This window comes from Papaver somniferum, chromosome 7 (assembly GCF_003573695.1).
Source record: "Papaver somniferum cultivar HN1 chromosome 7, ASM357369v1, whole genome shotgun sequence".
Classification (NCBI taxonomy): domain Eukaryota; kingdom Viridiplantae; phylum Streptophyta; class Magnoliopsida; order Ranunculales; family Papaveraceae; genus Papaver; species Papaver somniferum.
In genome coordinates, this window is record NC_039364.1 from 234,200,627 (window position 1) to 234,212,196 (window position 11,570).

The following is an 11,570-nucleotide window of genomic DNA, read 5'->3' on the forward strand; positions in this document are numbered from 1 at the left end:
TCATCATTGAAAACACAGACTACCAATGAAATCGGTTATTAGCTTGAGGGTATTGATTTTTGTTTCACCTTCTTGATCTGGATCGAGATGGAGAAATCGATTCTTTGAAGAAGAAGATGAAGAAGAAGAAGAAGGTAATGGATGTCGATGAAGAGCAAATGTTTTTAAACTTAGATTGGAAAAAAAAAACAAGAAAAAGATGGATATGGAGATGAGTTCGATGTGAGCTAGTGAAGAGGTAAGAAAAAATAAAGATACTGGGATAAAATATAAAGACGAGTACATTGATAAAAACAAAGAATCTCTCATTCATCCGTTCTTTTCAATAGGAAAATCGTGAGCATATAAAATGTGGGGCCCAAAATCCATTATCAGATCTGCATCGAAGGCTGAGGGTCGGTGAATCAGTAGTTTTATGTTGGCAAAATGATAAATATATTTTTCAATTCAGAGACGGCTAATTATCCTCTCAGAAGTTTTACGGTTTTTTATTAAATCAGAGACCGCTTTTACGGGTCTGCGGCCTAACTACCGTTACTAGGGGGTCTCTGATGTGGGTCGGTAAACACTCATTTTTCATTAGTGGAGTGAAGTAAAACGAATCATCGATCTCCAAAATGTAGCAGATTCAATGCATGATGCATTTACTGATATCGCCAAAGTGACGAGATCACATATACCAGCTGAAAACGTGCCTGCAAGGTTAGAAGTCCCTACTACGGGACAGAGAACTCTAGATGGAGATGCTAAGCTTAAACTTGGTGGAAGTTTATCTGAGGCAGTGCCCCTCCAAAGGAAAAGGGGGAGGCTACCTGGTTCGATCGATACTCACCCAAGGAAGAAGAGAGTGAGTAAGGCACAATCCGATCCATTTATCATCAATGCAGATAATCCTTCTCATGAAGTTGTCTCTGATTATAGTTATGTCCATGAATCAAACTGGAGGACACTCCGATGTCTGATATGATTCCAGAGAACAAAGAAATCTCTATGGATTATAAGAGTGCATATGTGTTGATGGAAAGATCCTTCACAAATATTGATGATATATTTGCATATACTGTTGCTCGAGAAATCATAGAGCACGATGATATCGAACCACGCTCTATAACATAATGCCAAAGAAGAGCAGATTGGCTTAAATGGGAAGTTACAATCTAGGAAGAACTAGATTCACTGGCAAAGAGACAGGTATTTGGTGCGGTAGTGCTAACCCCACTAGGTGTAAACCTGTAGGACATAAATGGGTATTTGTCAGAAAGCGTAATGAGAAGAATGAAGTCGTAAGAGATAAGGCTCGCCTTGTGGCGCAAGGTTTCTCACAACGCCCTGGAATTGATTATGAAGAAACATATTCTCCTGTAATGGATGTTATAACTTTCCTCTACTTAGTTAGTTTGGTAGTTTCAGAAGGACTTGAAATGCATCTTATGGATGTGGTTGCAGCATATCTCTATGGGGATCTTGATTCAGAGATATACATGAAAGTGCCCGATGACTTTCCATTACCCGAATCAAATAACTCTAAACCACAGAGTTCGTTTTCAATTAAGTTGAAACGCTCACCTTACGGATTAAAACAATCCGGGCGGATGTGGTATACCCATCTAAGTGATTATTTGATTAGGAAGGGATATACAAATAATGAGTTATGCCCATGCGTATTTATAAAGAATACAATTTCCGGATTTGCAATTATAGTTGTTTATGTTGATGATATGAACATAATAGGTACTCTTGATGAAATAAGAGAAACCGCAAGCTATCTGAAATCTGAATTTGAGATGAAAGATCTTGGGAAAACTCGGTTTTGTCTAGGAATTGAACTAGAACACCGAACCTCTGGAATATTAATCCACCAGTCTGCATATGTCCATAAGATATTCAGGAAATTTAATATGGACACGGTGCACCCCGCTAGCACTCCCATGATCGGTCGAAGCTTATATATGAATAAGGATCCATTTCGTCCTAAGCAAGATGACGAAGAAGTATTTGGAGCTTAAGCTCCTTACCTAAGTGCAATAGGCGCATTATTGTACTTAGCACAATGTAGTCGACCAGACATTTTATTATCAGTGAACTTGTTAGCTAGATATAGCTCTGCGCCAACGCAGCATCATTGGAATGGTATAAAGAATGTATTTAGATACCTTAAAGGAACCATTGACATGGGTTTATTTTATCCCTATGAGGACAAAAGGAGGAATGTTAAGACAACTCCCTACACTAAAACCCCAAATAATGTTTTGGTTGGTTTTGCTGATGCTGGGTACGTTTCAGACCCACATAAATCTCGATCCCAAACTGGTTATGTATTTACCATAGGAAAAACAGCAATATCATGGTAATAGACCAAGCAAACTCTCGTGGCTACCTCCACGAACCACTCTGAGATCATTGCCCTACATGAGGCAGTTCGTGAGTGTATATGGTTAAAGTATGTCATTACACATATTCGAGGGACAAGTGGTTTGAATTCTACCACTGAAGAGCCGACATGCATTTATGAAGATAATGTAGATTTTATCGAACAGATGAAGCAAGGATATATCAAGGGTGATAATACGAAACATATTTCACCAAAGTTCTTTTACAATCAGCAACAACAATGTCTCTTAAACATTCAAGTCGGCAAAGTACCGTATGATGAGAATGTGGCAGACTTATTTACTAAGTCACTTCCTAAGTCCTTATTTGAAAAACACGTAAAGAGTATTGGACTAAGTAAATTTTCCGAACTCCCTTGAACACAATCAGGGGGAGATGCGGACATCGGGTGGAGTATCTGATGTTATGATGTCGATATCTAACTTGGAGTGCCGAACTCTTTTTCCCTTAACCGAGATTACTTTTTCCCACTGGGTTTTGTTATTTGACAAGGTTTTTAATGAGACGACTCAAGATTATAATTTCTCGATTAATGTTTTCTTTTCCCACATGGTTTTTCTATTCTAGGAATTTCTGAAGCAACAAGAGAAGTGGTCAGCTTTATGGAGCAACTTTACTAGGACTCAACACGTTGTACTCTTTTCCCTTCGTCAAGGGTTTGTCCCATCGGATTTTCCTTGTCAAGGTTTTAATGAGGCAACACATTTGGAGTTCCACTTTTGAACCGCACAAGAGGGAGTGTTATAGGGCCTACGGCCCATGGATGTACGGTCCATTAGATAACTAGGGTTTTCTCCTCTTATGTATATAAAAACATTATACCTATGTATTATGTCTTCTTCCTCTTTTATCAATAAAAAAACTCCCCTTTCTCTTTTCTCTTGGTTTACCTAATTATTACTCCACAAAAATGTACAATATTTGAGGGTAAAACTTGTCTTTATAATAAATTAACAAGGTTAAAATAGAGAATAATTAAATCAAATTATGTGGATCCACAACTTCTGCTTCTCAAACTTTTAAAGCTAGTGTTGAGTAGCTTTTAAAAGCAGGCCTGAAATGAAAGTGCTTCTCTCCAAAAGCACTTTGAATTAAATTTTTTACCAAACACAATTTTTGATAAAAGTTTGTTACAAAGTGCTTTTGGTTGAAAAAAACAATCCCAAACGGGGCTATATACTAAGGGATACGACATGTTCTGGAAATAGAACTTCAATATTCAAATCCTTTCACACTCTTAGAGTTACATAGATGCCCTTGCCACACCGTATCCATAAAAAGATGAGGTCTTGTTAAGTTCGGCCCAAATATAAAGTGATCCTAATAACCGTATCCATTAAATGAAATTTCATTGGGCCTGACGAACTCAACAAAGGAGATCCAGATCCATACGTTGAGAAAGTAGAAATTCTCTTCAAAATAGGATTTTGAAAAACCAAATCCCTAAATTCTCTTCTCAAAATCAAACTCCCCCCGTAACCCGTGGACGGAGATTTCTTCTGTTGCTGCAAATTAATTATTAGAATGGCGAGAATCATCATGAAAGCTGCTTCATCTTTAACCCCAGTTTTACTGACACATAATTTGAACACCTACTCGTTCCAATCTTGCCACCTACTGTCTGCAATTTATTTTTCCATCCTTACTGTGCCCAAATCAAGCAGCCTTAGATGTATCTAGTTTGATTTATCAGAGATACTCTTGTGATGTCCTAGTGTTAAGCTGTCCTGTGAAAGAGTTTGTGAGTAAGTGGAACAGAATTGATTGTTGCCGTTCGCAAGGCTTTTTTTTTTTTTTTTTTTTTTTTTTTTTCTTTTATCCATAATTTCGACCCGCTGAAAGACGCAAGAATAGAAATCTTAGATGAAATCAAAGACACTCTCTATGTAGTTGGCATAATGTTTTTCTACATAATATAGAAATCTTAGAACAAACCAAAAATGTAGTTGGCATAATGGCTGTCCTTTGTCTTCCACCCTTAGGTGAATCATGGCCATCCCTTGTCTTGACATAGATTAAATCAATCATGATAGTCTTTTGTGTTTTTCAAGTGATGTTGGCTGTCCTTAGTCCTTGCGTAGATTGATGCATCTTCTTTGTATAATACAGGTTTTAGTGGGAAATATTATTGATTTTATAACGTGTCTGCATTCTAGTTTTTTGAGAAATTATCATGTCTTCGTGTCTGCTTTACAGTGGACAATGCGAATACGTTACTAGTTAACACAAAAAATAGGATTCGTTAAAACATTTACTTTTTTCTGGCGTGTAGAGTCATAACATAGGTATAAATATGAAGGTAGAATTTGTGATACAAATAACGAACCTACCATTTTAGATTCCTTTTCTCTCAGTACTTGCATGCAACGTATATTTTGCATCTGCATGTGCTTATGCCCAACAATCATTATTGAGTATACATTTTGGGCCTAGTTCACTAGTTAAGGTGAGTATCAGCCAGTGTGTGTAGCCTACACCAGTAGATGTGAAACTCCACTTATATCTCCTCATATAGAGTTAAAGTGAGTGTTGAACACCAGAACTGCTTTGCAATAGTTATTAAGCTGTAATCAAGATCTGTATACAGCACGGAGATGATCAAATGCGATGTCTTATGCGTTTGTTAGGTGTTGTGTAGACACCAAGTGATTTTCCCTTCAAAATTGAAGATAAACCAGGAAAGCAAACGGTAACATTGACTAGAGAATACCGGGGTGATGATATCAAAGTCATAGTTCACATGCCTGCGGGTCGTTCCTCTACTGTTGAAGGCGGTGATGAATACAAGGATAGTGTAAGTGATCCACAATCCAGCATTCGCCTAGTTGTATCTCGTACGAATCTTCTCGGGACTACTTTGGAGTACGGTGTCATTGCTTATCCAGATGACTTTTCGATAGACAGTTTCTGTATCAAGTACGAAAACGCTCCAGATGAAGAAAATATCTATTACAGAGGACCTGCCTATGCGTAAGTACTAGAATTATTGATTGCTAGGTTTGATATTATATATGTATTCAGACTTCTATCAGTTGTTGCATTCCCTGTATCTTCTAGCATTATTGGTTTCTTATTGTGCATCTTTTGTATTTCTTCAAGGAAACTGGATAAGAACTTGCAGAAAGAATTCCACAGACGTTTGAAGATCTTAGGGATTATACCCAGCACCACCAGATTCTTACATGGGTACATGGCTAACAGGGACATGTGCTCGTCAGATTCAGCCAATTCGCCTCCTACTGATCAATCTACTCCTGAATCCATTGAAACAACAATTATTAATGATGAAGGGATTCCAGTCCACTATGTAGTTGGTAATACTATTTAATGTTCCGATTTGTGGAACGAGTATATATATGTTTTGAATCTTACTGAATTTATTATGGTTTATGTAGAAGTTTATAGACAAAGAGGACATCCACTTGTCAGGTACATACTATTTATGAACTCATAGAATCTAAACACTTAAATGCTGCTCTTATTATGAATTGGTGTTTTCTTGGTTTTTATAAATGGCAGTGCTGACGATATCCGCAACAGTAGAAAGAATCCCAAAGACTTCATCTGGATTCCTTATCCACATACTCGGTAGGTATTAATTATTTTTATTGGTATCACGATCATTGTTATTGAGTTAACTAAATTATTTAGTTCTTGTGCCAACAGTAGTGAGAAGCTATTGTGGATTGAAGTTCCTAGCGAAGGTTTCTTTGCTTCCCAAAGGTATACTATTGTTTTCACTCGCATTTACTATGTTTTCTATCCTAGTTGGCCAGATGAATATTATTAGTGATAGTATGGTGGTTAGTTTACTAGGCCTTGTTTGGTAAAATATATGATTACATAACCATAAATTGATAAATGATTTAGATATAATCATTTTTAAGATAATTTTTTCCAAACACTTTTTTTTTCAAATAATTGATTATCTTAGAATGCAGATCTCAAAAAGGAGATGAAAGAACAATGATTTAGAATTTTTTTAGTTTGTTGTTGTTTTTTTTATCTCTCTTGATAGTGTAGAGAAAATAAAAAGAAAAAGTTCAATTTGAGTTTTTTAGAAAAAATAATCGATTATAATAAATTTTCAAAACAACTTTTGTTCTTTTGAAAATTAACTAGTTTGTTCTTTAATCGTGGCAGTGAACTTCAAGAAGATATTGAAAATGACCTTGATGTTGGACGTGAGGAAGATTTATTGTTCCTTGATGGTGAAGATAACAATCCTTATAGATGTTTACCTCCCAAAGATGCTTGGGATCCCCCTGTTTTCTCAGAAGAGATGGATAAGATATTGTATCCTGATCTGAAACACATGGAAGATGTGCCTGATTATGAAAAGGCTTTGGAGTATTCGAGAGTTGCCCTAAAAGCACACCATGATGAAATGGATAAGATAATGTATCCTAATGGACGTCCTCCTGTTGTTGAAATGAGTGATTTAGAACTTGAACATTATCAAGTATGGGATATGTAAATTTGAGATAATTGTTACAGGCTCATGGTCATAATCACTTGAAAAGTGTTGTATGCCCAAATAATCAACCTATCCCCCTCAAAAACATAGATCTAACATGCAATTTCAGAGTGAACACATTGGGGTTTACTCGGGTGTTCAGTTACGAAAATGATTTATATCACCGGACCAACCGGATCCAACCTGGAAGATTATTAAAAAAAAAGGACCAACGTACTTGCTGGAGTGGGATGCGCTCGTTCCCTATTAGCTCTAGCTTCTTTGGCTACTTTATCTACTACACACAAAAAAGCTTTCTACTTAAGAATAAATTTCTACATACTTCATAATTTTACTGCGACACCATAAAGGTATGCATGGCGGTTTTTTAGGTTAAGATTAAGTCCTATGGCATTCTAATCTAGCATCCAGAACGGCAGCTAGGACAATCTTTTAGGTCCTATGCCAGTTCTAATCTAGCATCTAGATGCGGTGAGTGTAAAAGTGAAAAGTAGACACTTACATGAAACAACAAAAAGTAGTATTAGGTTGGGCTGAATGGAACCACACGTCGAGCTGAAGGGAACATTGCAACCATCTCAACCGTCGGATCAAAAGATAGAACAATTTGATCCGACGACTGAGATGGTTGTGTTGTTCAATTCAGCTCGACCAAATTCTACTTTTCGCGAAGTTTGAGTCCTTTACTATTTTGTGCAATACAAAGAAACTACTATATATTGTGGCAACAAAAATAATATTTTGCTTCTGTGTAAAAGTTTCTCAGGAACGGTCATGGTCGACTTTTGAGTTATATTATATGATCATGGTTAAATAATGACCCCTTGTACAAATAAAAAAACATTATACCAAGATAGGCTGTAAAATTGGACAAACTGATAGGCAGGTGGAAAAAATTATACAAAACATAGTATTTTCTAGGTAATTCTTAGAGTACCAACACCTTCAACCCCTGAAATTTCTGACATTCATTCTAATTCTTGGGGTCATTAAACTAGAGACACGGTCTATGGAAATCCAGTTCTTCAGGTGAGGAAGCAGGTCCTCCATCATGAAAATATTGCGAGATTGGAGGTGATCTTGCAGGCACTTGATTAACTTCCAGCAAGTATGGATTAAACTTGTTAAGCACCCTCAGAATGATGAAGCAAGTTTCATGTTGGAAACTCGTTTTGTGGGATCTTTATCACACCTCCCGACATCTTCGTTCCATATTCAGTTCACCTTCACCACTTTTTCTTGTTGTGCCACATATGCATGATCAAAGTTACGTATTCACTAACAACCACTGAAATTGTGCGAAAACTATCAGGCAACCCTTCGGCATCACGATTATTGATGTTACTAGTTTCTTCACAGAAGTTTTATAAAATCTTTCCATAAAAAGTATTTTTTTTTCATAAATACCATTGATTTGATTTAATGTAAACAATATATAATTCCTACAAATACCATTGATTTGATTTAATGTAAATATCATTGATTTGATTTGATTTGATTTGATTTGATTCCTCTTCATCCATCGTATACTTGGAATCACGAATTCTAACATTACTTGGTTGTGATTATTGTGTTTATTATTGTGCTTGTTGTTGTGATCGTTGCGATGAGGATGCCATATTTGCTAGTTATGGAATTTATAGAGATTTTTTCTGATAGAGATTGAGTTGATACGAGTAGTTTTGTTTGAAATGAGGGAAAAGTGAGTATTGAGATGATATGAAACTGTGAAATTTTGAGATAAAGATGAAGAAGGTGTGGTTTTTAAGTTTAAAGATGGGGTGAATTTATAGGGAAATGAAAGGAATAACAGTCGTTGGATGGCGATATTGGTAAGTAGCGTTGCCGGAGTTGGATCACATGTTGGTGGATTAAACTGGCGATTTTGGGTCACACGCCAACGGTTTTAGATCACATGCATGCCAGTGTGTTTGGTGGAGCCGCACAATTTTTCATCAAGCGCGCGTTTGGTCTACTGCCACAATCAACAAATCCTCAATTTTGTTGGTTTACCAATCAGTTTTTCATGTTTGTTGAGTTCATAGTGGGAACAAAAACAAACTTCAAATTTGTTGAGTCCATAGGAACTGCTCTTACTGGGCGTATGTGTCGACCGTAAAAATTGGCCATTTATTTACGGCAAATACTCTAGTAAAAATTTCCATCCTGAAATAACGCCCGCAGAAAATACGGATGACTAGTGATTGATCATTAGTGGAATCCTATTAGAAAATGATTGCTAATAATAAATTATGGATAAAGGTTAATTTAGACCTATCGAAAATGTGAAAATTTAAATCTTATCTAAACTATTAGTTAACAAGCTAACATCCAATATGGATTCGTACTATTACATTAAGTTAACATGTTGCCGTGCAAACCTACCAGCGAATCTTATGAGGAACATAGTCAGTCGGTTTCGATAAGAAAAAGGAATCAAGATTTGGTTCCTCATATATCTCCACACAAAAAAATTGTGCATAGTTTCCCTAGAGTCCGTGTTAAAAAAAGATTACATATGTTAATTTTTATATTTGTACGTAAGTAATAACTCTGTATTGAGGAATGATATGGTCTATAGAAGAAAATACAAACCTCCTTCAGACATAATCAAATTAGCAAACGACATGCATCAAGACTACAATTGGGCAAATGCAGTGTTACCTCCGCCGCTACTTGGCATGGATGTTACGACAATTGACACTTCACAACTTCGGAGGACTAAAATAATTCAAGTGCGTTGGATGGGAACCTTGATAGACACATTTTTGTGTCTGATATAATCTCAATTGTACATATTGTTAATGCTCGATATTGTATTTATTATGGCTTTTTGTGTCTTTGTAGGTATTTTTGGGAAAATAAGCTTTTGCGGCGAAATTGGCGCGAAAAGTGGTTTTTGTGCTGGTGGAAGAAAATTACTATACGGACCCTAAGTTTGGATAAGGGGTAGCCTAATTACTAAGGGGAACCTTCAGGACACCCCCAAGACCACCTGCTATTCGCACCCCAACTCTGGATAAGGGGGAGGTCATCTTCAACATTTGAAAATGATTTTTTGCTGGAAAATATTGTTATTCCGTGGCAGATTTTTGATCGAAGTTTTGAACGTGTTCTAGGGTGATTCAATGGCTGATTTTTGGTAGGAAGTTGTGATATGTCCTAGCAAACACGTTGTGGGATTTTGGTTCGACCAGAATTTGCTAGAATTGGCTAGATAATTCACAAGTTGAAAACATGGAAACACGGGCAGGAAATGATATTCACGGGATTTGGAGAAGATTGAACGTGTTATGTACGTGCATCGAAGACCCTCACAGCCTGTTGGAGCGTGAAGGAGTTAAATATGGTAATTTGGAGGCTTGAAAACGCGTGAGAAGATGAAACGGGAAAGAAAATATTCCCAGAATATTTTCTTTCACTGCCAAGTAAATGATGATTTTTGGGAGTAATTGAGGGAGATTCAACGAGATGTAGGTGTATAAATAGGTTCCTAGGATCACATATATGCTTGTCGAGAGTTTGGGGAGTTAGAAGAGGGAAGAGAACGAAGAAATCACGAGTTGCAGACACCACAGTTCTGCTGCTGCACAGCTGAAGAACACGAAGAACAGACCAGCAGAGACCTTCGTTTATCAACTGTCGTAGTTCACTTTCATTTGCGGCAGTTCTTCAGCGACAGCGGAACAACGACAACAACACTTAAGTTCTATCGTTGTTTTGAGACTCTTTCTGTGGGTCGCAATTAGCTGTTTTACTCAATTATTTTCCTTTTCATCATTTGTAAAACACTTGTGAGCAATGAATACCAATTTTGAGCAAGTTTACACAATGATGAGATAAATCCCTTAGTCGAGGCAACGGAGGAAGCCATTGTTCCATGAAAAGTGGTATAATTCTATTTTAATTATTTCTTGCAATTATTTTACATGATTATTTGCATAGAACTATTATAGAAAATTGATTTTTATTGAGTAGTTGTGAATTATTTTGATGGAGCATGCTGGGTTTTAAAACTTTTGATGTTTCATGCTTTGTGATTACAACCATTACTTCAAAAATCTATTAGAGTCAAAATATTAGAATCGCTTTAAAAGAAAGAATTGCATGAATATTGATTAGAATTTATCACTTAATTGGTCAATGGTGGAATCCAAAGTCTCGGTATTTCCTTATTGTTTTTGAAACAAATTTATTTATTTGAATCTAAAAAATCCATTTCCTTCACAAGTCTGAAAAGAACCCATTTTTACACTATTATTACAACCATTTGAAAAACCACCAAATTTTGGCGCCGCCGACGCGGATTTGTGTTTAGGTAGCATTTTCAGATTTTTTTTTTAGATATTTTTATTTCCATTTGTTCCTCTATACGTTTCTTTGGGTGTGTCTTTGATTTGCAGGTTTGAAGTTGGATACTAAGGACTTGGAACAATTTGGAGGAGTTCTGGGTATATTAGAGCGCTGAAATTTGTTGGGTAGTTGCGATATGTCCCAACAAAACTATCATGAGTGTTTTGGTCGATCAAATTTGGCTGGAAAATCCGTGAGAAGGAATCAGGGCTGTACGTGCATGGGAGAAGCAGTTCACGAATTTGAGTGTGTTCTACACATGTTTGATGACTCTAGCAACAACAAAGATCGTGAAATAGATAAACAAGGAAGTATAGAAAGCTGAGAGCATCGACAGAGCCGAATTCGG

The 11,570-nt window shown here is 36.6% G+C and overlaps 1 protein-coding gene across 1 annotated transcript in view; it reads left to right on the forward strand.

Annotated features, from left to right (window-relative positions):
* The window catches only part of LOC113299870 (uncharacterized protein At2g39795, mitochondrial-like), a 34,159-nt gene extending 27,206 nt beyond the window's left edge, over positions 1-6,953 (forward strand). Inside the window, exons 2-7 of the mRNA XM_026548968.1 lie at positions 5,019-5,361; positions 5,491-5,705; positions 5,787-5,820; positions 5,911-5,979; positions 6,058-6,114; positions 6,535-6,953. Of these exons, the coding sequence (XP_026404753.1) occupies positions 5,132-5,361; positions 5,491-5,705; positions 5,787-5,820; positions 5,911-5,979; positions 6,058-6,114; positions 6,535-6,868 (939 nt within the window). The 5' untranslated portion in view covers positions 5,019-5,131 and the 3' untranslated portion in view covers positions 6,869-6,953. The remainder of the gene's footprint in view (positions 1-5,018; positions 5,362-5,490; positions 5,706-5,786; positions 5,821-5,910; positions 5,980-6,057; positions 6,115-6,534) is intronic.
* The last annotated feature ends 4,617 nt before the right edge of the window (positions 6,954-11,570 follow it).